This window comes from Lissotriton vulgaris, chromosome 10 (genome assembly GCF_964263255.1).
Source record: "Lissotriton vulgaris chromosome 10, aLisVul1.2, whole genome shotgun sequence".
Classification (NCBI taxonomy): domain Eukaryota; kingdom Metazoa; phylum Chordata; class Amphibia; order Caudata; family Salamandridae; genus Lissotriton; species Lissotriton vulgaris.
Genome location: NC_141698.1, coordinates 890,663,987 through 890,691,711, shown reverse-complemented (window position 1 = coordinate 890,691,711; position 27,725 = coordinate 890,663,987). Strand labels below are relative to the sequence as shown.

General features: G+C 43.4%; 1 protein-coding gene across 4 annotated transcripts in view; it reads right to left on the bottom strand.

The window, feature by feature from the left end:
* Positions 1–27,725, bottom strand: part of GATAD1 (GATA zinc finger domain containing 1) — a 170,415-nt gene that overhangs the window by 99,227 nt on the left and 43,463 nt on the right. For 3 of the 4 annotated variants that reach the window (XM_086941858.1, XM_086941857.1, XM_086941855.1), the window contains exon 1: positions 26,329–26,361. The exons of the other annotated variant lie outside the window; for it this stretch is intronic. Coding sequence is in view for 1 of the 3 variants with exons in the window: in XM_086941855.1 (XP_086797981.1) it covers positions 26,329–26,355 (27 nt within the window). In the remaining 2 variants the exon portion in view is untranslated. Of the gene's footprint in view, positions 1–26,328; positions 26,362–27,725 lie in introns of those variants that run through there. 4 annotated transcript variants of the gene reach the window in all.

The following is a 27,725-nucleotide window of genomic DNA, read 5'->3' as shown; positions in this document are numbered from 1 at the left end:
GGACCTCGCCCTACAAGCCCAATGGTGTTTTTTGACCAAATTCACAAATGACCTCAGGTGAAAAGGGAGAAATCTAAGCACTAGAGGTAAGGAATAGCCTATGCTTGCACCCAACAAAGTGGTAGGTCTGTGCATTATGGTGTACCGCCCAGGAGGCACTCCAAGCAGTCAGCACTCTGTCTCTGCCATGACAGCCAGTTAGGGGACAAAAAAAGAAAATTCCACAAAAGAGTGGTTGGTCTAGTCAAAGTAAACAGCGATAAGAAAGACATTGTGGATAATGCAGAGGGAGGAACCCTCCAGGACTATGTACAGCAAGGTGTCACTAGAGACTCTTCTGCAGGCCTTCAAGGGGCTAGAGGACAACATGCAGGCCGGTAAAACAGATAATTTGAAGGAGACACAAGAGAAGAAACAGCGAATAGCTGACCCGAGGAGCCGAGTGGATGATGTAGAAAAAGGTCTTCAGGAACAAGCCAGCGATAGCGAGCGCTTACAAAGTATGCTATCCTCGAAGAACAGAATATCTTGCTCCAAGAGAAGTGTGTGGACCCGGAGAATCGCTCAGAGAGAAATAATATCCACATTTGAGGCATTCCATATGAGATCAGCAGTAGTGACTTGTCAAAATATGCATAAGATCTGCCCAAAGCAGGGAGGCCTGGGCATGCCGGACTTACCCAGTTACCATGAGGTGGCGCAGGTGCGCTAAATCATAGAATGACTTGGTGGTTACACCAACAAACGTTGTTGCTTCACAGACCAACACCTGACAGCCCGTCTACAAGTGTAAGTCCTTAGAGTACCTAAACCACAGCTTGCTGGAATCTGTATGTCTCATCAGTGACTAGGGTAACCATTTAGTACGTGGGTTAGTCTAACAAAGCGTCCAAGTCTGACTATATACCCTTCTCTCTTGACACCAATAATTAGGAACGCAAACTTCATACCAGGGCTAAGCAGAAGCCCTTGCAAGAACTGGAAGACCAGGGTCTCCTTTAAATTGAAAGCCTTTTTTTCCAGAAAAGGGAGCCCTGCTCATCTAAAGATATCACGTCAACATATGGCATCCACAGAGAGAGATTTCGCTATCTTTAAATGGGGCATTAAGTCTTACAGCCCCATGTACGGGATGGTGCCACAAGACCACCTACGACTTTTGAGAGAGTCCTTCAAAGCATCACATCCACAACACACCTAGCAACACACATTTATACATTACTCATTTCAAACACTTAAAAACTTAAATCCACCCTCTCTTTCAAACAATAGGAGGTTATTTTCACCCCAAATATTTCACTCACGATTCCAAGGAACAAGAACGCTTGTACAAAATAATCAACAGATGGAAATACACAGCTGCACACCATTAATAAGATTGGGCCAGCATATTGCAGGAACCACTGCGGGGAGGAGGGCACAATACTGCACATATTAGGAGCCTGTTCAAAACCCTAACAATTTTGGAGTGACGTACTGGCACATGAAAAAGTGGCATATGAACTCAAGGGAGAGGCATTCAGATTTAGCAAAATGCGGGATCCAGTTCTACAATATCTGAACACTGATGAAAGAGGCCTATAATGCCCATAAAACTATGAGCTTTGGGACTTGGAGATAGAGGAAATATGGACTAACTAAGCATTAGGCATCCCCTTAAATGGGTAATAGATTGGGAAGGCCAGCCTGAACTCAGGTACTATAAATAGTCACAGTGGGGTATTGGTTGTTGGTAGTAGTCATTAAGAATTACTTTAAGAAGTTTAAATACGAAATGACTAAAACTAAAAATAGTAAGCTTCAATGTAATTTACCCTTAAGCAACGTGCAATAATCAACCTCCTGAATGATGGCCAAAAAGACTCACTTCACTAGACCGGACTGGCCTAAACTTTCCTCTAGTTTCTTTCCATTACAATTTGTTTCCTCCACCACTACAAACGCGGCAGGGGTTAAAATGTTATGCAGCCGCTCTTTCCAGCAGAACGATAAAGAAAATAAACTCAGATAAAGCAGGGAGAACACTAGATATCATAGCCCAAATAGCGAATACTACATACACTACAGTTTTCATACAATGCCCTAAAGCTCATCAAGAAAGCTTCCTTACATCACATAGTGCTGAACTTCTAGAGTACACAAAGGGGAAATTATCAGAGGAGGCTTCAATCTTATCACAGACAGTCACAGAGATCGCTCCCAACAGAGATTTGATGGTGGGGGCAATGAGTTTAGGTTTCAGGAGCTGGTTGGGGGAGGTGAGTCTGCCAGATGCCTCGAGGGAATGAAACAAAGAGTGCTTTGGATAATACCCATTGCTCCCAGGTCCACAATACGTATGCCTGTATGTATAATTTCCATATTACCTGGACTCTCCTGGCACACATAAAAGCCACCACTATACGTCACACAGCTAGGTCAGATTATGTCCCCATTGCAGTGGACCTAAATGATCCACCACATACACTTCGAGATGGCTCTTGGAGACAATTTTCTTATAGAGGATCTAGTGGTTCGGGCATGCATTATGAAGCCATAGTTGGTGATGTCTCTGACAATATCAGCACAAGCACAGAGTTAATCGTTCAATGGGGCCTATTGCCAAAAGAAGGAGTGCTTCTCCGAGAAAAGAGCAGGCCACATGACTGTGACCTTGGCGATGGAACACAAAGATATTGCTTCATCCAAAATGTAAATTGAATGTGTACAGATCCTGTCACATATGGACACGGTGCACATTTCTTGCGCCCTAATGGGGATTTTAAATGAAATTCAACCTTCTCAGTATTTTCTTCAAAATTAATTATGCAAATGTTTTCCTTGTTAATAACGTATTTCCTGACAATTCAATAGCCATTGAAACAATACATGAACCAATTGTACCAAAGGAAAGAATTGCCAACATTCAATTGATAATCAATATTCGTATGATATCACATTTATTGTACAATTCAATTAAATATCAGATTGCATGATTCCTGTGCAGTGTTGCTATTCCCAATGCATTTCGGGAGACCCTTTGTAACGGGAACACTATAAATGCAAATGATACAACATTTCAAAATCAGATTGAAATACTCTTTTAGAAGAACATTTTGGCTCATTAGGACAAGGACCCGCGTCCCAAAATAGTGTAGAGTGACAGATGGATATTCAAGCCATTACACAGAAGATAGTGGACACACCACATTTAGCATTTTGAGAGTAGTAGTGCCACTTCAGGGAACTGTCATTTTACAGGAGTCTTTTCTTGCACCTACAATGATACATTTAGTGTTTTTTATAGTATTAATATCTCTTCAAGGTAATGTTATTTTACAGGAATCTGTTCCTGTATCTACAATGATACGCTTTCCGTTCATCTCACTTTATCGGTTGGGCACTGTCACGAACACAGTATTGCGCTGTGCTTGGCATATCAATCTAAGTTACACATACATGCCATATGAATATTTTGTGCGGATATAGGGACGCACACACTCAATTATTTTTCTATTTTTCAAAAGGTCTGCTCTTCCAACGACCTCAGGCTCTCTCAATGGACTATAAATATATCGGATCAGGTGAAATTTTCTGATACTATTGGTCATGTGTTGGAAACAAAGGTCTATTTTGAGGTTACAGTACTCAGCGAGTTTAATTTCCATCTTACAAAATCTTGAAGACAGAGATACTGTTAAACTGATTGATCTTATAAATAGCCTTGGTCTTGCCCCAAAGGCAATTGCCCCCTCATACTTGGCTGGCCACACACTAGAGGGCATATTTACTAACAACCCCCCTTTCATTTTTTCAGAGTCAGTACCGTTGACATAGTCAGAGCATGCCGCAGTGATGTTCCATCTAAACATCGCTTTAAAGCCAGTAAACAATTTCAACACCAGTGTGGCTCAACTTCATTACTGGAAAGTAAATTTAAAATCCTTCGCCCCTAAAATTACAAGCAACTTAGACCAGGATATCTCAGACAATAATGCCTGGCTTACTGCAGCTGCAGATCAACTAGACCCACTGAAACCCCTTCACAATAAAATACTGTCCCCCTCTCAACCTTGGTGCTCTCAGAACCTTCGGGATTTGAAGCAGTCATGCAGATGCCAGGAACAACTCTGGAAACTTAACTATGATCTGCTGGAAAAAGAAAAATATAAAACAAATGTTTGCAGAATACAAGGCCCAGATCCTGAATGGAAAAACGGTCTACTTTTCCCCAAAAATTGTTGCTGCAAAATAAAAACTAGTAAAGAACTATACACCACGATCAAAAAACTGGCCAAACTTTGCGACAAAAAGAAAGCTGAAAACAGTTGGACTCTTTGCAACGATATTGCTTTATCCTTTCAGGAAAAAGTTTGACATCTTCAATACCTTCTCCAGCTTGTTAGGGGAAACCTTGTCAGCTAAAGGGACCATAAAGAGGGTGGCTTCAGGGCTGGAGAACTCTCAAAACTTCTTGCAGAATCCTTCTACTTCTCCTCGTTCTCTACGGCATCGACAGACCAAGCGCAGGACGTAATTGTTACCACTCGGTCTGGGGCTCCGATGGATCTCTGCCTCCTGACTAACCTTTATTCGTTATCAGGTACTGTAGCCGGCTTATTAAAACCAATCATCAACTAAATATTTAGGCAAGGCTCCTTTCCATCAGACCTGAAAGTCGCTTCAGTTCAACAGTTGTTAAAGAAAGCACATCTGGATCCTTCTGCAGCAAATAACTATCGCCCTATCTGTAAGCTTCCCTTTCCCCCAAAAATTGCGGACAAGGCAATTTACAAGGAATTGACCCTATTCCTGGAATCAAACAACTTAGTCGATCACTTACAGTTTGGGTTATGTGTCCAACAGTTTGGGTTATGTGTCCAACACAGTACTAAGTCGGCCTTAATCACTGCCTCAGAGGAATTAAGGGCACCACTGAATAGGTAAAATCCAGAAGCTCTCACTCTTCTTGATCTTTCAGCTGCGTTCGACACAGTCAATCACAAGGTTTTGATTGACAGTGTTGAATCTTTAGGCGTCAAGAGTCTAATGTGATTCTATGGATGGTTTTCTTTCTAATTCCTTCACTCTTTCCTGTGGTGTCCCGCAAGGATCATCTTTGAGACCTACACTGTTTAACTTATACATCACACCATTAGTCATTCTGATTAAAGTAGTCAGTTACACCCACGATACCCAAATTATCGTCTGAGTTTCTGGCAAAAACCAAGAATCAGCTACCAATTTCTGCAACTGAATGCAATAAATTAACTGGATGCTGTGTAACTGCTTAAAACTTAATTCCGACAAAACTGAAGTACTACTACCTGGAAACAATGTCTCATTTTGGTCCCTTGACTGGTGGCCAGTTGATCTAAGTTCGGTCCCAACCCCAGTAACAGAGATGAAGAATCTGGGTGGTACATTTGATAATCATCTCTCTTTCAACAAACAGGTAAATGCAATGACTTCTAGTGCCTTTTTTATGCTAACAATTCTGAGAAAGAATCTGCCTTTTATTCCAAGAGCACTGAGGAAATTAGTACTAACCGCCCTTACCCTTTCCAAAATAGATTACTGCAATGGTCTGTATATCAATCTACAGTAACGGCTCCAAAATAAGTTACAAATACTGCAGGACTCGACGGCCCTTCTATTTGCTCGGAATACCCAGACACAATTCAGCCTCTAAGGCGTTACTGGAGCTCCAATGGCTGCCAGTTAAGAAGAGAATATAATTTGAGGCACTTTGCATCCCCTTTAAAGCCTTATATGATGAAGAAATTAGAAAGGTACACTCGTCCGAGACCACTTTGGTCCTTTTCAGCAGGCAATCTCATAGTACCCAAGTTTAAACGAGGTTGCTGGGGGGGGGGGGGGGGGGGTGGGAGGGGGGCGGGGGGTATTTATGGCACAACCAAAAAATGGGATGCCTTACCTCTTCATTTGCCTTACCTCTTCATTTAAAAACCAGTCCGTACCGGTTTGTTTTTAGAAAGAATCTCAAAACTTGGCTTTTTAACCTATTTTTCCGTAGCTGGGTTCAACGCCTTTGTCCTGCGTTAGGCTAGCGCCAAGAAGCCCTCGAGCATTCGTGTGCTTTATAAAACGTATTTTCATTTATTTTTGTGATTTAACATTTTGCAGGGCCTTGATAGCAGAATAAGTTAAGAACTGTCAGGAGGGTCAGTCCTACAATGATTCTGTGCGAGAGCTATGATTTCTGCATATCATTAAAATTCTTACTCAGGGTAAAAATAAAAAGAAAGGAATGACTATGCCTAAAAGACCCTGTATTTCTGTTAACTGTTTCCTCCCTTATAGATTAGAGAATTGAGTTATGACAGTATAGCAGCACAACTAAGAGTTTAAAATTCATATTACAGAACAAATAGGAGAGATGATACATTTAAATCCCATTCTAACTGCCTTTGAACAGAAAGACCTCTCAGGTTCACAACACAATAATGAACATTATTAGACTTATCTACCGCCATTTGTTTCTTTAAATAGTCTCACGAAGCACTGGAGAATGCAGGGTTAACGTAACGGCCCTGGATGCAAAAAATAGAAATGCCACAAGAAACACACTGGTCGTAATTTACTAAAATTCTTCAAGCACTATATTAAAATCAGCAGTGCTGTGCAAAGGGTCAAAAAATGTGCAGTGTTGTATTTACAGACAGCTGTGTGCTGATAATGTCATTCTTGGCGACTGCACCCACTGAGCTGTTTTACTGCCTTATATTGGGGTAGACCTAGGTCTTTAGGGCCTACAAACGGAAACTAGAACAACAACAAGCAGCTCCTCTGCAGAGCACCCAGCCACACACAAGCTTAAACTATGAAACCTAGATAGCAGAATGAATAACCGAATATGCGTTTCATTCAACTGGCTGAGCAAGTTTCTGCATTCTGACAAGCATGGAATTATACTACAATTGTTGCCATAACAGACCACTACAACCGTTTTCCCCTCGACCAGGAGGAACCCATCCAACCACTCTGCATTAAAGGCCAGCTCGGCATGCTGCCGCTCAGCTAAGTTATGTCATATACAGAGAGTGCTTCACGCCTTTGTCAGCTCCCAGGAAACAACCGGGAGAAAGTGTTGTAGCCTCCTGCAATCTAGTTGACCACGTGAGGAGAGGCCAATATTTTAAACCAAAGAAGGGCAACCCATTGTTAAAGCAGCTCTTTGTTTACAAGATTTGTGTTATGAATATCTACAGGGGTGCAACACAAGTACCTGCAGCCTGTAGTAAGTGCAAGGTGGCCACCGCAGCTAAGCTCCACTACTAAGACACCTTATTTATTGACTGGGCAATGAGAACAGAAAAATACCTGAACACAGTCGAGGGAGCAGAAGGAGAGAAACACTCCTGTAGCCCACCGCTGCCCTGAGTACCACTTTAGTTTTGACAAAGACCAGCAATGGTGTCTCTACCCCGTGCCAAGGCTACCTGCCAAAAGTCTTTGATTGTGAAGTCACCTGAACGTTACACAGGGTTCACCTACAACATTAAAGCGATCAGCAATAGACTAGACTTATTAAACATAGCAGCCATATTGGATAGTTGAGGAATTTTTACGGGTCTAATATTGTGTATGAATTTTAAGAATGCCATCAGAATCCATTAACTTAATTCCTTATGATTTTTCATAATAATGAACATTGTATATGTTTGTATAACAATTAAAGGAAGAGGTTTTGTCGTTTTTAAAATACTGTTTCTACAAATTGAAAGTGCGGCGAACGAGAAGCATGTGCCGCGCTGAGGCAAGGAGACCAGTAGAAAAGTTATCCCCAAAGAAAGTCAAACACCTAAAGTGTAAGGATATAATTCTTGGCCGGTGCTTTATCGGAGGTAACCGGAAACAAAAAGGAGGGACAAAGAGGCAGGATTGTCCATTAGCAAGCAAGGACGCTCACAGAGACAAATAAAAAGCAATGGGCAAGCAATGTGGGGAGCTCAACTCCAAAAGAAAATACAACAGGTCGCTAAGTGACAGGGCAAGCACTGTCTAGGCTCGACCCAATAAGTGACTCTAAAAATCCAGACAGATGTAAGAGGATGAAATTCAAGAACAGATATCATAAGTTGAGTGGAAGGAAGCGTATGCTCGGGTGAAGAGGAGAGAATGTAGCCTTATGGCTAGAGCGGTCGACCTCGAAGCTGGGGAACAAGGTATGAGTCTCAGCAACAACGCGAAACATCCTGTGATTCTGAGCAAATCACTTAATCTCCCGTGCCTAACAAAAATGAATGTGTCCTTTTATAACGAAACTGGTGCTATGTAAAGCACTTTGATGCCGGATGCCTCGGGTCTAGTTTGCGCTATATAAAACTCTAACAAAAACAAATGTAAAAGAAGAGGGTAGTCTAGGAACACTAAATTTAAGCTGACTTTATTACCTGCATTGTCATACATGGCCCTAAAAAAATATATATTTATCCTGAAAGATCGTCAAATTGGGACCTTGCTCTTCCCCTCCGAAGTCTCACCCCGTCCGGATGTCATGTTCATACATCTCACATGGCACTATGAAGGTGTCAAGAGGAGGTGGTGACAAAGCTGACGAGCCTAGGGAATTGTGTAAAAAAAAAAAAACATACGTGGAAAATTCAATGTAACAAGGATGTAGCCTAACGGATAGAGCGATCAACCTCGGAGCTGGGGAACTGGGTTGTACTCTTGGCAGGGTAGCCCAAAATCCTGTGATTCTAGGCACATCACTTGATCTCCCTCTGCTGAACAAAACAAGCATTGGCATAGCCAAGAGGTCTCGCCTTTCGGTCCTTATAAGTGTTTAGCCATGCAACAACTGATGTTGTTGCACCAAGGATATTGTGATGGATAACTAAATACTTATAAGGTCCCGAAGGCGAGACCTATTGGCTATGCCAATGCTTAACCAGCAACAGGATAGTGTTTTCTTTTTGTTATTGTTTTGCAGCGATTGTGCTTGAAGACTTTTCTCGTTTTTGCGCTCAAACAGGTCTAAAGTGTGCCCTCAAGTGGCAATTCGAGGTAAACCACAAGGTAAAAAAATTAACAGTTTGCGCGAAACCGGTAGAAGAGCATCGATGTCCAAGAGAAGCACTGGCGTTGCCAATAGGTTGCGCCGAGTGATGCTGGGGTTGCAAGGGAAAAACGAGTCTAACAGAGGGCAGAAGGGCAGAAAAACAAGGGAAAAACGAGTCTAACAGAGGGCAGAAGGGCACCAAAAACGAGTATAACAGAGGGCAGAAGGTCAGAAAAACGCGGCCGCGAAATAAAACTAAATAAGCGCGGCCGGGAAATGAAATTAAAAGCGGCCGGGAAATGCCAGCGGCCGGGAAATGCGCATTCCTTTGTACTGAAGCAGGGGGTGGGAGAGCGGATGCCTTTGAAGTTAAGCTCATGGCCTCGCCAAACAAAAATTAGCCTGTGAAATAAGAGCTGCTTGTGTCCAGAATGGCAAAGTAATTGAATAAAAAGAAAGCAAAAAAACAGAGGTGGGGGTATAACGTTGCCAGGGTAATAAATCGTCTTTGATTCGTACTGCCAACGACACAGGGCCGGATCCCTAGGAAGCCTTTGCTATAATTATAAAATCAAGTTTCAACATAGATAACGACCCCATCCTACCCTTAAACGCGACCAATTATTATGCACCTCTCAGAGCAAAATACACAAAAGCCGCTGCGCAGTGTGCCGACATACGTGTATAACCCAAAGTGCCCCCACCTCACGTGGACCCAAGTGTGAAAGGACTAGCAGCCCGTCCTGATCATAGCAAGATGGCCCGTTTAATAGTTGTTCAAAAAAGCACCATTGTTGGGTAATCTACACTCGAAAGTACGCAGGGATGTCACACTCCCTTCTTGGCACTTGAGAACTTTGAAGTGCCAGGTCGCTAGAGCAAGTGGTCAGGGGCCATGGTGCAATTAAGTGTTTGGATTGTGGCAAGCTGCGTGTAGGACAGTTTAAAGTGCAGGTCTGTGGAACAATACATCAACGACAAAACTGAACTTAAAGTGCTGGATAGTGGGTGAAATGGCTACTGTATCCTGCTTTTTGCACCACGTCCAGAGATCTGAAAGGCAAAAGCAGGGGCATGCACGGTGCCCCGTTTTAGGTGTTGGCACTTGTGGCGCATTACAACATGATCACAAAGCAATGGCTGAAGGGAGCTGACCGTAAGTAGGGAGCTCAAGGGGCTGGGCCAGAAGCCCACTGTATGTTAAAACAAAAAAAATCTTGGCTGCATTAGTATATTAAAGCAAGACCGACCAGCTTTGGCGTGCGGGCAGAATCAGACACTGACACACAATCACACGTCAGAGAGACACACACACAGACAGACACATACTCAGAGGGACACACACTGACATCCCCTTCCACGACAACAGTCTTGCAGAGCAGCAGACCTTGATGAATGAGATTTCATTAAGGTGATGTCAGTGCCCAGTAAATAAACACGGCCCGGATGTCAGGTGGGATGATTGTTGTTAAACTGCTGGTAACCTTCGCATTTGCCCCCAGTAGCAGCAGATTGCAAAGGAGTTGACTCACTGCGCAGCAGCTCTTGGAGGGCTGGAAAGATCAACGGCAGAGTCCAGAAATCCATTACGAGGCTATTGTTCAGAGCGATGGTTTATTTGGAAATTGGTGCATCTGTAAAAAATATATCAGTTAAAAGTTGCACTCGGGATAAAAGGGAGCTGCAGAATTTACCAAGTGGTTATAAATAGACTCAGGGAATTGTGCGTGGTGTGCTCGCAGTAGTAACGAACACCATTTGCACGCATTGTCTTTGCAGCATGACATCTGTTCTTCACTCGAGGAGTAATGTGACTTTTAGTGGAGTGTTACGTGATCAACGACAAGTAAAAATGGATGCATGTTGTAATGCTTTTTCTATCTAGGTATTAGAGCGGTTGTATATGTACCCTTCTCGTAAAGTAAGAGATTGAACACAGCTTTAGTTCGTGAAAGGGAAGTGCACACTATTTTCCTTCTCGTTTTCCCAGCCGTGCCTGGCCCCTCTGCCCTCCACTCGGCGAGCAGGGGTGGGGGCAGGGGAGAGGCCTATTCAAGCGGCTATTACCATAAAGCATCTATAATGTCGGCTTCTGGTCACGTGGCTTGCAGTAGGGCCGGCTATTATCTCCGTGTAAAGGGAGCTGCTGCTATTGCTGCTTTTCAGAGCAGGCACAGAAACACAAATGTGGGGTGGGGGAGGGTGGGTTCAGGGCAGAATTTTCCAGTGCCTGGTTGCTGTGCTGCCTGTTAAAGGAGGGAGGGAAGGCGCTGGGTCTGTCTGATCAGCAGCGAGGGAAGGGGATTTGCTGGCAGATTTGTCAGCGGTCATGAGGAGCAGATGACAGGGAAGATAAGCCTCCGTGTGCGCTCGTCCTCCGGCGGCATGTGCACTCTCGCGGTGTGAGACGGCTTCTGGGTTGTTGTTATGGGCGGTTGTAAGATGGGATGCAGTGCCCGGAGGCCCCTTGCTGAGGAGTCGCTGTCCGCCCGGGGAGGGTGTGCAGGACGGCAGAGGTGCGTTCGCATGGAGTGCGCGCGCGGGCTCTTTCCCAGCTGCTCTGCTCTCACTCAGTGAGCACGAAGGGCTCTTCTGTTTGTGCACTGATAGGTTTCTCGGCAGTGGCTGTTTGCTGAGGTCTGTGCGCGCTATTGCAGAGTGATGGCGTGCTGGTGTGACGTGTGAGGTGGTCGGTCCTCTTGGTCTGACAGAAGTCGTCCGCGGCAGTGTCCCGAGCAATCTCTGAAATGTACAAAAAATAGACGCAATTTTGTGGTTTTCATTACGCGGTGTAAACAAGCCGCTAGGATTGTCACCAAATGAGGGCGAGAGAGGGGCACGCCGTAGGGTGTGCATCACTTAAAATAAGACACTAAGCATTTTATGAAACATTATAGTGGGTTGTAGTTTTTTTCTTTTGGGCATACTGCAGTTCCAGGACTTGAATTGAAATATTAATTTCAGACAAAACCCATTGGAACGGAAAGCAAAATCAGTCAGGAACGTGCTTCGTATGTAGTTCAGGAAAGTGCAATCCAACTGAGGGGGGGGCAAGATAATGCAGCAAACATCCGATCTTAATCCAACAAAAAAAAAACAGCTTGCCGATTTCGATTACTGGCACTTTTATATACAGCGCTGCTCAGAATTATAAATGCAGCTTTGTGAGAGGTGGTAGCACCGACAACTGTGTTAGGCGACATGCAGAGGCCACGCGCGGCGGACATCAAAGGAAGGGTGGGAGGGGGGGGGGGGAAACTGATTAGCGGGGAAGCAGATTGCCTTCAAGCAAGCCCCTTTAAAGCTCTCGCGTTTGACGTGGCCAGCGATTGGGGGGAGGAAAGGGAGTGAGGGAAAGCAGGAGCCTTTGAGCACTGGATAATTAATGTTTCTGCTGACGGAAGGCAAAGTGTTGTCAAATATATTCAGTTTCTTGTTTGGATTGTTGCTGAAGTCCTGTGTTAACAGTGGAAGAAGGAGAAGTTTGAAGTAAACTGGAAATCAAAGCGGCCCAATTAACCACTTAATTTGGAGCAAGTACGCAGAGAGAGAAGGCAGGCGCTGGAGAGGGAGGGGGTGTGCTGCCCATATGGAGAGGGGGGTGGGCTGCCTCTGATGATCTAATGCGAGTCACGGAAGGCAGGCGCTGGAGAGGGAGGGGGTGGGCAACTCGAACGATAATATGGCTGGGAGAAGCTGTGTGAGGGAGGCTGGGCTGGCTGGGCTCGTTCATGAGAGGCTTGTGGTCACGTGATTCTCCCGATTTTCACATGCACTGTGAAGAAACTGCAGTCGAAACTGCAGTGGTTTGACTAGTCGATCAAGCACTTGAATTCTCGCCATTTTCCAATGGAAAAGGCGAGACCTAAAAAGGACGCCTCTGGGCAGAATCTGTCACCGTGCTCCTGGAAACAGATACCACATTTCTTCTGAATTTAGAAACCAGCAACTCTGTGAGTCAACCCACGAGCAACGCACACGCCTGGCGCCCCGTCAAAAAGCACGAGAAGCAGAGATCGCTGCCTGCCAGAGTAACACTGCATTGGGTCTGGGCAAAAAGCAGAGATGTTTTACACATGTAGACAGTTCTGAAAAGTAAACACGCATAGCTGCGTAATATTAAACCTGCTAAGGACTATAGAACGGCAGAGAAAGAAACAAGTAGAATACCTTTAATAAAAACCCGTTAAAAACGTCCTCGGCCTTTTTCTGGATCTCAGACTGCACTAAAAAATCTACATATACAGCCAATTAGAGATGTGCAAAAGAATTCCCCTCACAAAAGGACAAGCCGGAGTGATGGAGCAAAACCTCGCGTCTGCAAAGTCCTAAACATATCGGCGTCATGTATGAATTTCGTAAGAAACTTTACCGGAGCCGGGTAGAAGCTGGAGTGGCACAGACCTAGTGCACCAGTAACAAAACACGCACACGACGAATGATAACCTGTGGAATGCCATGCAAAGGACTGGGGTGAAAGGTGCTCTTGAATATTGCACCCAAGTCCTGGAGGACTGCCAGGCGCAGCGCTGCAAACCGGGCATCTGTAATAATGCTTCTTTCAAAAATTGTTGGATGAAAAGAGTAATTTATTAAAGATGAATAGACCTTCAGCACCAACAGTCAAGTTCAGTCCCAAGCTCCAGTCAGTATGAATCAGGCTTGGTCCTAAGTATTCCATATGACATAGTTAAGGTTCTACCCATTAACATTCTTATCTTATTAAGTAATTACAACACATCTCCCATACATAAAAATTAAAAACAAGAAAATAAATAAAATGCATTAAAAATTACAAAATTTCTACATGTCTACACTCTCATGTCAAGATTACAAAACACATTAATGTTAGGTTATGTTATATGAGACTTGTAACGCGCTCAATTACTCATGAGTGTCCTGGCGCAATATGAACTGCAGACTGGTAGAAGGAGAAAGATTAGATAACCTGATTAAAAAGATGGGTTTTGAGAAGTTTCTTAAATCGACAGAAGTCCTGGGTGTGGTGCAGAGAACCAGGAAGACTGTTCCAGAGAGTAGCTACCTTGACCGAAAGTGACTGCCCCCCCATCCTAGAACTGCGGAAGCGGGCAGTGGCCATCAGATGGTGGGAAGCAGATCGTAGGATCGATGCGGGGTGTAAAAGGCCACCCGTTCCTAATATAGGTGGGTACTGAGTCATGCAGAGCTCTATGAGCTAAAGTGAGGGCCTTAAACTGCACCCGCTGGACCACGGGCAGCCAGTGAAATGTGACCTTATACTGGATCTCTTAGAGATGTTGAATAAGAGTCTGGCCATGCGTTCTGGATTAGTTGAAATTTATTCACCAAGTATCCCGGGATGCCAATAAAAAGCGCATTGGCGTAATCCAAACGGGACAGGATGAGTGCCCGTGCCACCATTTCCTTCACCGGCTGAGGGAGCATATGGAAGAATCTACTCAGCGACTTGAGTGTATAAAAACAGACACCCGTAAATCTCCCCGAACCAAACTCCCAAGTTCTTAGCCGGACCACCCTCAGAAAGTGGACGGGAGAAATCAGGGGGCCATAGGGCTTCTGTGAAAAGCGGTGGAAATTGCCCATACAACAGTATCTCAGATGTCCCCTCGTTGCACTTGAGTTTGGCCTGTGCCAGCCATGTAAACACGGCGGCAAGGCAACTCTGCGCGGCCCCCGTGCACAGGTCGGAGTCATTCGAAGTAACTAGAAGCTGGGTGTCGTCAGCATAAGCGATGGTATTAGCATCCAGCTCTTCAGCCAGGGAGCTCAATGGAGTCAAATAGATATTAGAGAGCAAGGGGCTCAGAGTCGAGCCCTGGGGGACTCCAGTCGAGACCCCCCTGGCCGAGGATGAGAAAGGAGGCATCCAGACCTGCTGAGTGCGGGCATCCAAAAAAAGATTTCAGCCAGGTCCACACTGCCCCAGAGATGCCAATGGCAGAGAGGCAAGCAAGAAGAAGCTGGTGAGGTACCGTGTCAAAAGGAGGCAGAAAGGTCCAATAAAATCAGAGCCGCTCTGCAGCCCCCCGTCCAGGCACTCCCTAATTGTCTCCGCCATCTCCACCAGCGCTGTCTCGGTGCTGTAAGATGTTCTGAAGCCTGACTGGGCCGGATGCAGAGCCCCAGATGTTTCCACAAAGGTTTCCAGTTGGCGAAAAGCCATCTTTCGCAAACTTTGGCAAGTGCTGGGAGTAAGGATATCAGGCAATAGTTGGCTGGTACAGAGAGGTCAGCCGTCGGTTTCTTGAGAAGAGGGACAAACTTAGCTTGCTTTCATTGCCCCGGAACAGTCGCCGACTGAAGTGACCAGTTGACAATGGTAGTAGCTTCAGTGCACACAATATCTGCAACCCATGCTAGGACTCTGGCCGGGCACGGGTCAGATGGAGAGCCTGACATGAGGGATTTGAGAATAGCAAGGATGTCAGACTTCGCAGCCAGGGCAAACTGTGTGAATAGTGAGTTGAAAGAGGTACAGAGAGGAGGTGCTAGGGGGAAGCGCTGCAGTGACGCCGATGAAGTCAGGCTATCTTGTATTGATTGAACTTTATTAATAAAAATGCTGAAAGCTCCTCACACCATCCAGGGGAGGCTGGGATGGCCTTATGCTCCGCGCAGGGAGACATAAAACTTTTGACAATAGAAAAAAATCTCTTTGCTATCGTTATTGGCTTTCATTATTCTTTCAGCATAAATTCCTGACAGCTGTATAGTAAATGCTCTGTGCCGTGCGCAAATCGGATTTAGCTACTAGGCAGTAAGCGACCCGCCACTGGCATTCCAACTTCTTGCAGCCCAGTTTAATCTCTTTTAAGAAGAGGGAATACCAGGGCTGAGAGGGGGAGGTCCGGTGAGCCTTGGTAGGCAAAGGTTTGCATGAGGATTCGACTCCCTGGCTAACCCAGGTATTAAACCAGTTAACCGCGCCCTCAAGGTCAGCAGCGGGGTCTACCTAGGAGTGGGTAAGGGCCTCTATCAACCCAGGAATATTAATTTTGCGAATCGGAAGGCTAAGTGGCAAAGATGGCAGGCGAGAAGATTTTTTTCCATGTCCCAAGAGAATGTTATCAGGGAGTGATCAGACCATGTTACAGGCAATGGATCTTCAACATGCAGTTCGAAATTAGAACATACCAAATCAATCAAGTGGCCCCTTGAGTGGGTTGGCTTAGAGAACCACTGAGTCAGCTGAGTCAAGGCCAAAAGGTCCAGCAGAGCAGAGGGGTCAGGAGCCTCCGGGGTATCTAAATGGGTGTTGAAATCACCCAGAAGGAGGAATTTGGGAAAACATAGAACCCCAGAGTCTTTAGGAAAGCACCAAGCGGGCCAGGGGGGCGATAGATCAGCGTGCCCCCCCAGCGTGAAATGGGGCAATAAGGTGAAGAAAAAATCAAGAGCCTCGCCCTCCAACAAATCCACAGAGGTTTCACATGCAAAGGCTTAGGTTTCCCTGAACACCACAGCGGTACCCCCCCCTCCCTGTCGTGCGATCCGCACGTGCTAAATGGTACCCCCGGGAAATAGCAAGCTCAACCACCGGCTCACACGACTCCCGGAACCATGTTTCAGTAATGAACAATACATCAAGCTTATTGTCCACAATTAGCTCAAAAATTTTGGCAGCGTGCCTAACCATCGAGCGTGCGTTAACGAGGGCTGCTAGAACGTCTGGCTCCTTTACAACTGTAGAACCCACACTAGAGAGATTAGTGGCAAAGTAAAAGCCACAACTAGGACACCCCCTGGCGAGAACCAAGATGTCATCACAGCGTTTAAGACCTACGCGAGTGACCGGGTCCAAAGATAATAGTTCTGCGCGATTATAGGCATGCCGGCCCACCATGATTCCTGGATCAAAACCAGCAGCATGACAGGCCCTGGGCACGTACTGGGCGCGGCCGGGCTTGCCTTTGGCGCGCCCGCGGGCGTCCGCTGCGCGCTCGATATGTCATCTGTTTTTTAAGGGGGTGAGGAGGAGACTAGAACGCCAACCTCCACCTCCGCTAAACCAGAAGTTGTCTCCCTCCACAGCAATCGGGACCAAAGAGCCCGCGGTGGAACGAGGAGTGCAACCGGCAAAGTTAGAATGCAGGCAGAGACATTAAAAGGTGAGAGAACAATGAAAGTATACAAATGATTTTAAAAGATTTCCATCAATTTGGCAGCAAAGGTAAGTGCAAAGGCAGCTAAATAGTAACAATTCAGTATAGCGTCATCCAACATACCCTTCCGCACACGCGTAAACAGAAACATAATCCTTAAACTTTTCAGGAGGATTACGCTTCCTCTGAGGAAGTGACCTCAATTCAAAATTAGAACTTTTTCTTGTCCCATTTTGGATTGTCATGAACTTTTGGATTTTGCACACTTGTGGAAAACGTCTTAAACCTTACCAACCTGGACATACTCCACACACATCCTGTATGGACTTTCACAAAAAAAAAATTATGGACACAATGGTAAAAGGACCAATAAAAGTGATCTTACCCTTCATGGTGTGCCTAGGGTTTTTCACCAAAAGCCTGTCACCAACATTCCATTTTTTGTTTTTCACATGCATCCTTGAGTCATAACTCAATTTATAATTATGTTGATATTCGGATATCCTCAACTGCTTCGTTTCTTCAGATAACTTATTATCACTACTCAAAGGCAACCAAGAAGGATTTAATTTAGAAACAGCGTTTCTACCTCTCAAAGCTTCAAAAGGAGAAACTTGAGTAACAGCATCAGGTGTAGTGCGGTGTGCCCACCACGTATCTCTGAGGACAGTGCTAAAGGAAACTCTAGATTCCAAAGCACATTGAGCACAGTCTATAACAACTCGATTCATCTGTTCTGTTAAGCCATTCGCCTGTGGTGTATACAAAGCAGTCTTTTGATGAACAATGTTAAAACCCTTGAGAAACTCACACATCTCAGATGATGTAAATTGCAAACCATTGTCAGTAATTAGAAACTTGGGTACTCCTTCCGAAACAAAAACATCTTTGAGAAAATCAATCACAATTCTAGTATTCACAGCAGACACACACTTAGTGATCACCCACTTGGAAGTATAATCCACTAACAAAAGTACAAAGCGCTCATAGGAAGACAACAATTCAAAAGATACCATGATATTTAGTCCTAACTTTGTCCAGACCAAGTCAGGAACTTCCACAGGAGATAAAGATGCGTGACTAAGAGCATGTGACTTATCAGTGGAAGCACACAATACACATTCTTTCACCACATTTTCTATCATGTGATCCATTCCTGGCCACCAGTACCTTTCTCTCACACGAGCATTGGTGAGACTACGTCCCAGGTGACCCTCATGAGCAGTGTTTACAATTCTTTCCCTAAACTCACCTGGTGGAATCACTCTACCACCCCTCATGAGATTCCCACAAATGAAAGGAAGCTCATCTTTCACTGACCAATATGCTTTGAAGTCAAGATCCAAACTTTTGTAATCCGGCCATCCTCGACTAACCCACTCCCTAAGAGAAGACAGCACATGGGCCTTGTCTACACCATCATTCCATTCTTCACTCGACAATGTAGATTCTGCGACCCAACATACACTCTCAATTTCCTGATCTACAATAGACTCCTCTAGCAGCAACCTAGAGAGACAATCAGCAGACTTATTGTTGGATCCCGGTATATACTGTACTCGAAAATTATACTCTTGCAGACCTTCGCTCCAACGTTTGATCCTTGGTGTAACATGCTCAGACTGTCTGCAGGAGAAGATCTGAATTAGGGGACGATGATCAGTTCTAACCAAAAAAGGAATTCCCAAAGATAAAATCTGAAGTGTTGTACTGCCCAAAAAACACTCAGGGCTTCCCTTTCAATGCACAAATAATTAGATTCTGCAACCTTCAAAGCTCTGGACGCAAATGCAACAGTCCTTAGCTCCCCAGCCACCACTTGAGAGAGCACTGCCCCAAGTCCCATGAGACTAGCATCAGTAGTCAGTATAGTTTTTTTTTTTAACATCAAAATGCCCAAGTGTAGGCATATTCCCAATTTCTTTTTTTATCACCTCAAAAGCCTTCTAACAATCTTCTGACCACAAAAAATGTGAACCCTTTTTTAAGCAAACCCCTAATAGGTACAGTCACTCCTGCAAATCCTCACACAAATTTGGAATAGAATTCCGCAAGTCCTAGGAACGACCTCACTTGTTCCTTATCTTTTGGTGTGGGGGCATTTACCACACTTTGCACTTGTTCAATTTTTGGTTGAATACCATCACCAGAGATTACATGTCCCAAATAAGTCACAGTTTTCACACCAATACGAAATGTTTCCCTTTTCACTGTCAATCTTTTATCTCTCAGTCTCTCAAGAACTTTGATCAATGTTTTGTTGTGTTCAGCCTCTGTCTCACCATAAATTAAAATATCATCCTGAAAAAACACAATATTTTCTAGATAATCTAAATCCTTCTTCATGATCCTCTGAAAACAAGCCGCCACTGATGCCAAATCAAAAGGAATCCTCAAGAAGCGGTATGCTCCCAGAGGAGTCACGAACGAAGTAAGGTGTTTTGAATCTTTGTGCAATGGAACTTGATGATAAGTGGACGATAAGTCCAGAACACTAAAAACATGTGCCCCTTTCAAAACACAGAGATTCAGAGATATTCGGTAGAGGTTGCCTTTCTACCCAAATCCACTCGTTTAACCCTCTCAAATCAACACACATTCTGATACCCGCACCCCCATCCTTAGAAGCCAAAACAATGGGGGCCAACCACTTAGACGCTTCAATCTCTTCAATCACACCCAACTCTAAAAGTCTGTCAAGTTCTTTCTTGAGTGGTTCCATCATCAGGTTTGGAACCTTCCTCACTTTATGTACACACGGGATCACTCTCTTTGATAACAATACGATGTTCAAACCCTTTCAGACATCCTAGGTTGTCACTAAAAACTCCAGGAAATTTCTCAAAGTACTCACAGCTTAGGTCCTTAGATATCCCCATCTCATTCTTACAATCCACTAACATCACTTGGTTTTTAGGATCTTTGGCATTGGGATTGAGCATAATACCAAGATCATGTTGGTGCTTCCATCCCAACAGGTTGTCTCCTCTTTCAGCTACATATACTTTGCCAACAGCGTACCTATCTTTGAATTGAATTCTAGCTTCTACATACCCAAGAACATTAATTCTAGCACCTCCATAACTGACAGGGTGTATGTCAGGAGGAGAAAGTGTTATGCTATCTAAACCCACGACCTCATCCCACTGCTTATTTCCAAGCATGGTGAATGGAGACCCAGAATCCGCTAAAACAACAAAGTTAAACTCATTTACTAATATATCACATTCAGGCATTGACAACTTATCCTCATCTACCTTACCACTATTCTCATTAAGGTTTAAAATAATTGTACGGACCGTTACAGTTCGCTTCTCACCACTTTTGGCAGATTTGCACACTTGTGCATAGTGTCTCTTGACTCCACACTTCATACAAATTGATTCCCTAGCGTAACATTGAGGAAAATTTGAAAAATTTCCACATCTGAAACACTTAGGCTTTCTTGGATCTTTAGAATTTTTCTCAATGGTATTACCACATGAGGAAGTGGAACTAGAACGGTCAGTTCTAGGCAAGTAACTTAACAAAACCACGTCACCGTGATTCTTTGTCAGTTATCTTAGTTTTTTCCAACAGAGAAACGTTTGCAATATTTTCTAAAACTTCTAAATTCTCATTATCTTGCAACATATGAACTTCATCCGACTTATCCTTTTTGTCATCATGACTTTTCCTCATTTCTTTCACTCAGGAAGAAGTATTCTCCATTCCCTCAACAATTGCAATGGCCTCAACCAATGTCTGGTTCTTTGACAGAAGTTTTTCTTGCACGCGTATACTGGGAGTACATCTAAATAATTGATCTCCGATCAAAGAACCAGATAAGTCATCAAATTCACATGTACGTGCTAAAGTCTTAGGTGAAGATACATAACTTTTCACCCTTTCATTAGGACCTTGAATTCTAGTGAAAAACGTATGTCTCTCCAAAACCACATTAATTCTGGGGCCAAAGTATTTTTCAAGCATGGTTAAAGACATTTCATATACATCACTAGGCTCGCCTGCTTCATTGCCAAAAAGAATAAGATCCATGCTGTCATAAATATTTCTTCCCTCACACCTAAATTATGTAACAGAATAGCTTGTTTCCTAAACGCAGAACATTTTTCACCTCCTATATCAACAATATATGAGTCAAATAAATGTTTCCATCTTTTCCGCGGTAGAATAGGTTCTCCTTTTTCAGAGAGAAAGGCTGGAGGTTGAGACATGCTAGTTGTTGTAGCCATAGTGATTAAAAAGAAGAATTTTTTGGGGGAATAATTATGACTAACGACTAGATAATATAAGTATTAGCAAATAAGCTAGTCATTAATGTCTAATAATGATATAACAATAATACAGTGTGGTAAAATAATGAAGTCATATACTTTTTTACCAAAACCCTGTGAAGTATAAAAGGATACTTTTGTAACCAAACACTAAAGTCACTAAAGACAATAAAACAATAAACTAAAAAAAAACAAAGTAGTCACCAATGTCTTTTACTTAGTTTGCTGTTGTGAATAGAATAATCCATGTAAAGATTGAAAGGAGCAATATAAGTTCGTAAATTTGAAAACAATACATTTAAAAAAAATAACGTGGTCACCGATGCCCTCACCAGAGTACCGAGAGAAGAGGTCTGTTGGTTGAGCTGGTTATGGTTATCAATGAACCAATATTGATCATGTTGGTCCGTGAATCCGGTTTGTTACGATGTAAATGACAAATTCTTGAAGATAGGAAAAAAAAATTCAAAAATGCCTACCACGCAACGTGACCCCGCGTATGATGTAGAGCTTAGAGGAAGAGCAGTCGAGCAATGGAAAGTGGCGTTCGATGAGATGACAGTCGATCTCTCGTCAAGAGCAGACGAGAGCAAGTGGAAGGAATGCTGCTGCTGCCGCAACGAGAATAAAGAATGTCGGCACTGCTTGAAAAATGCAGCTGAGTGATGGTTAAAGGATGAAATGCTGTAAGGTTCGGAGGTAACAGTTTTTCACAAGGATTCAAATTAATATCCATCTGCGTATGTAGCTTAAATTAGCAGAGATATTAACAGCATTACCTTGTCGAAGAAAAGTAGAAGTCAATATGTTGCGTGTTTATCTAGGTTCCTGATCGATACTGTGACCTTATGCCCCTATTCGGCTATAAATCCATTTATTCCCTATATTGGCATAACCGTTCAAGTGCGATATTCAGAAAGTCATCTCTGGCCTCACACGAACAGAGCCACATTCCAGCATAGTTCTCTGCCACTTCCTTTGCAACCAATTAGTGCAATGACAGAGCAGAAGTCACTATCTGATATTCCTAGATTAACACTCCGAGTTCTTCAACAAGATAAAAACTCAGCAAACCTGGAAATCCCCGCTTGCTGTGTTTTGATTAGTAATGGAACTCTAATGAGCAACTGATAGCTATCACTTCCTAGTAACATCTTTAATTGACGTCTTATGTCCAGCAAACTTGCGTCAAACCAGGCACCTGTCAGGTATAAATACTACCAACGTTGCCTTAAGCAATTGCTGGTGTCCCATTGCTCTTGTATGCTGTATGCAGTACGCTGATGCTGCTGCTGTCCCTTTGGTGGTGAAGCTACTGATACCATTATCGCTGCTAAAGCGCGAAAGATGGTGTGGTGAGCTTAGGAGCTGAACAGCCGTCCCTCTGCGAAGAGCCCAGCAGATGCCAAGCTGCCTGCGGACGCTGTCCCCCCTCCTTCCTCGACGCGCTGAAGAGAGACGCTGCATTTCTTCTGCTGAGAAATCCAGCGCCAGCGTTTCTAGTCTGCCCTCGCGGGTGACTGGGATACCGAGTTCCTCCTGAAGGAAATACCAGACTTCCATCATTCTATTCAGAGGTATGGTGTTGACTAAACCCTTAGATGAGAATTCTTGAAGCAAACCTTGGCAAAACCAACTTAACTTAAAGCTACTTACTTACTCCCCTTCCACGTGTTAGGCTTAGGTCAGGCACACTGGGGTAGGCTTAGCTAGAAACACCAGTTGAGTATTTTAGCCTAATGTATATATGACTGTATATATGTTTTATTACTTTTAAATCATTGTATGGCTAAGAAACCATATCAATGCTTTTACAGTATTATTTCGCAATCCTTATCTTACTGTACGTACTTTTTATAATAACAAGTCTTGCAATTGTGGCAATACATTTCTCTTGTACGAGAAGAAAGACTGTTCAATAAATGTTAACCCTTTATTGACAAATGCCCGTATCTCTATTCTCTACATATTGTGGAAGTAAACTGCACTAACCTGACTGAGTGAAATACAGGTCTATTGTTTCACACGACCCTAGAGATTGACTCTTAATCTGAGGAGCAAAGTTGTCATGTTGCACGGTTGTTGGAAAGCTGAATCCCTTCTTGTCTGTGCCAGGGAAGCTGATCACTTCCCATGCAGAGAAGAAAGTTTCCAGTGACCTCTGAGCTAGTTGGTAACACACCCAATTAAGTTTAGCATAGTCAGTGGAGGCCTGGAATATCCGCAGTTCCACGTCGATACTACTGTTTATGTTATTCCAATGCGCAGGGCCTAGTGGGAAACTAGGAACTACACTACAATAAATCCAAGTAAATCAAAGAGATCCAGTCCAAATCTTGAGTTGAAGCCAGATAATCAGAAAGACCAAATGCAGGGTTTAGTTAAGTCTTTCAATTCCAGAAGGAAAATCCAGTAGGGAAAGTTCAGTATTAACCAAGACCAGTTACTCCAAGTAAGTTGCAGTTTAAATTAGTTGCAGTTTAAATTCACACCTGAATGTAGTAAGTCACATCAGGGTTTAGAATAAAAAAAAAAATGTAAAAAAAATAAAACATTTACAACAAACAAAAAAAAAAGCGATAAAGCCCAGGTAGGGGAATTGGAGCTGAATATGCTTGTCCCAATCAAGCAGAGTCCCTTGTCGCCAGTGTAAATGCTTCTTCCAAAAGTTGTTGGATGAAAAGAGTAATTTATTAAAGATGAATAGACCTTCAGCACCAACAGTCAAGTTTAGTCCCAAGCTGCTGTCAGTATGAATCAGGCTTGGTCCCAAGTATTCCATATGACATAGTGAAGGTTCTACACATTAACATTCTTATCTTAATAAGTAATTACAACAGCATCAAGCTGCATCTACAATGTACGAGCGCTCTGTCAACAGCCACTTTTCACCTCTGGGACATTCATCACTAACACCGCCACTATGCACATCTAAACACAGCCGATGACAAACACAACACTCTACTCAAACTCAGATTCACACACTAAAGAATCCTTGCAATACAAAATTGTAAGTTGGGAAATGCCATAAAAAACTAAAGTGCACATTAAAATACCATATCGCATTTCAGCAGTTTGGAATTACTTCAAGAAGCAATATGCCCAATAAAATGCAGAATCTACAAGATAGAGTTGAAATAAATGTTTACATCCAAATTCACATCTGGAACACAATATGCTGCGCTTCCACATCGACAACCAACCAAAATCACAAGGAAGAGGCGACATAACTTAATACTCTTACAAGACAACGTGCGGCCACAATTCAAAATTTTAAGCGCTCAAGTCTAGCCCACATATTTCACTACCACGGCAAAATTAGTGAAATTTCTCCTTTATTTAGTCTCGATCCCAGAGATAATTCTGAGACCCTAAAGTTGCGTAGGCTGTGATCTCATTTCAAAGGAAAAGATTTGCACCAAGTTCTGAATCAATTAGAAAGATCCCCTTGCATCACTCAAAGGAGACGGCGAAACAAATAATTTCAATATTATTCGAATACACATACAAGGTGACCCCCGATCATGAAAGTTAAAAAACAATTGTAAAAGGAAGAAAAAGCACTCCCAAATAAATAAATACATGCATTTCTCGAAAGGATAAAGCTGTGGCCGCCATTGTTTGTACTGCGCCCATGTTAGGAGTGGCGTGCGGTGCTTTACAAAAGCGGGCTCCAGCTGTGAAGACAAACAGCAGTTGTTTTGAAGTACTCGTGCTTGTGCTGGCATCCACCTTGTAGGAGCGAGCAGCGGGGGCGCGAAAGCCATTTCTTTTCAATTACCATGCGCGCCGCTACTCGCTTCCGCAAGGTGGATGCCAGCACAAGCACGAGTGCTTGAAATGGAGCATACCGATTTCTAAAGGTCATCTCCTAGAGCAAAGCAAGCGCACTGCCTAGACGAGACCTAAAAAATTAATGTGTCCGTCTGCAACACAACTGGTGCTCATGTAAAGCGCTCGGATACCTTCAGGTCTAGTTCGCGCTATATAAAACTCCCCAGAAAAAACATTTGTAATGCTGGGACTAGCATTAGTGAAGGGACGCTTCCACCTACAGGGCTGGCTCCACCTACAGTAGACTGATTGGCAAAAGGATGTTCAATAAGATTTCAAATTAACACAGACATTTGTACAATGTTAGCGCATTTGGACCCTCAGAATTTCTCCCCCAGACAGTTAGCAGGGAATGCTAATATAATCAAACGCTCCAGTTTTGGCAAGATAATGCTGGTTTCCCGCCTGGTATCTTGAAATTGGAATACAAAAAAGGAGGCAGTCAAGACTTTACTTCTTCCGGATTGGGCCTCTCTCCTTAGTTCTGCTCTCTGGAACGTTTAACTGACAACCAAAACATCCCTTTCTCTCACGCACGCCAGCTAGATATATATTTTTTTTAATCTAAGTTTTCATGCTGACACCAGTGCACCGCATATCATAGAAACCGGTTATAACATTAAGTTACACGAATTGTTAATACATTACTAAATATTTATTTAAGAAGACATCAAATATAAATCATTGATAAGTTAAAGTATCGTATACGTACAAATCTAATATCATGTAGTTAAAACATGATTTCAAGTACCGACCCCCTAGAAAAGTAGTCCATATGTGCCCACTTACACACGGCTGCAGAAAGGCACATTCGTTTGTATGTAGTCTCAATTTAAAAAAAAAAATACCCACTACTAAAATGTCAAGTAGCCATATCCACTGCAATATCTTAAGTCTTGCCCCAAGATTTCAAACGAAACTTAACAGTGATGAGAACACATTTATTGTTATGTTTGAGATAGATTTCAAAAGCTGTGCCACTTGCTTTTTGCTCCAAATACAGCTTTTAAATTTAGCAAATCTGACAAAATAGCGATTTTTTTTCGTTAAAAAACGCACAAGTTATAGTGGTCTATAAAACATCATCGACCAGTACACTACTTACACGGACCGTCCGTGAACTCAGCCTCATTTCCGCAGTCGGTAGCAAATCTTTAAACGGATGTCATTTGGCTATAATTTTTGTACTTCCGGGTCACATGACAACCAATCCCAAAGCTGAAGATAGTCTGGGTATTGTCTGGGAGGGGGAGGTTCAGCCAATGTATACATTGACTACGATTGGCGCATTAAGGTTCACCCGAGCCAATCCCGAAGCGCTCATTAGCTATGACGTCAGCAGGTGCTTGACATGGAAGTACATTTTAAACAAGCACTGGCTAAGCCAGTAGGTTTTGCATTTGCAAACAATCCAATAGACACGATTCTCCCGACTGCTTTTCTTTTTTTTAAAGTCCCACTTTCCTCTTCTAAACTGTTGACGTGTATGCTATGCAAGACCTATTGGGGTTGTGAATGGTTTTGACATGACTCAAAGTAAACAATAGAGAGTGCTATGGCGCAGCCAGTGCTGACCGCGTTATACCCGTTCTACAGTAAGGGGTTGTAACCTTCCCAGGAGAAAAAGACAGCAAGAGTCTACAAAGACAGTTTCTTAAGTAGGACTTTGTACAAAATCAAAAGTATTCATTTGTAACATGACTTTTCTGCCCCTGGTTACTTTAATTATTCGTCTGGGATCACGAATACAGCTCTACAACACATCTAAAAGTGCTTACTTATGTTTGTTTTTTGAAGTATTTACAGAGAAGGGCTAAAAATACTGACTTTAGGTGACTTCGCTTATTTTTGTACTGGCCAAGACATTCAAATACCGGTGGTGCCAGTAGAAACCGGCCATGTGGTAATCCTATCCACAGCAGCCCATGTGCAACATCTTTTAAACAAAATAATAAACCCAATTGCTCTGCGAAGGCTATTTGGCTTTGTTAATGGTTTTTTTCTCAAGAAGTTGCACAGCAGCACGAACTGCTGTGCGTCATGACTCAAAGTAAAAAACAACAAAGCAGTATTGCATATGTCGTGTCTTGTGAGTTAGAGATGATGAGACCCTTTTGGTTCCTGACCGACTCCATAGAACAGTGACGCAAGTGCTTGAGCGTGGTTGATAAAATTTATGATGTAGAATGTTCAGTTGATGGTTACATGTGGAGGAATACAAATGTGTAATACAAAGCTGCATGTGTGGCATAATCATCTACATGTTCCGAGGCTCGGGAGTATGCTATGACTGCCGACAAGATAGGGTATATGTAACCAGAAATACCGACAGTGCTCTCCCAGAGAGTTTGCCATGGTTCAGCAAACTGCTTGTGCATGCCACATGGCCTCAGATTAAGTGAAGGGTGTATGTGGAGTCAAAGCACCACTCCAGCCAGTGCAAAGCTATAGAATAAGACAAAGGCCTTACAGAGAAATTTGTGGATTAATGGCAAGGAACCT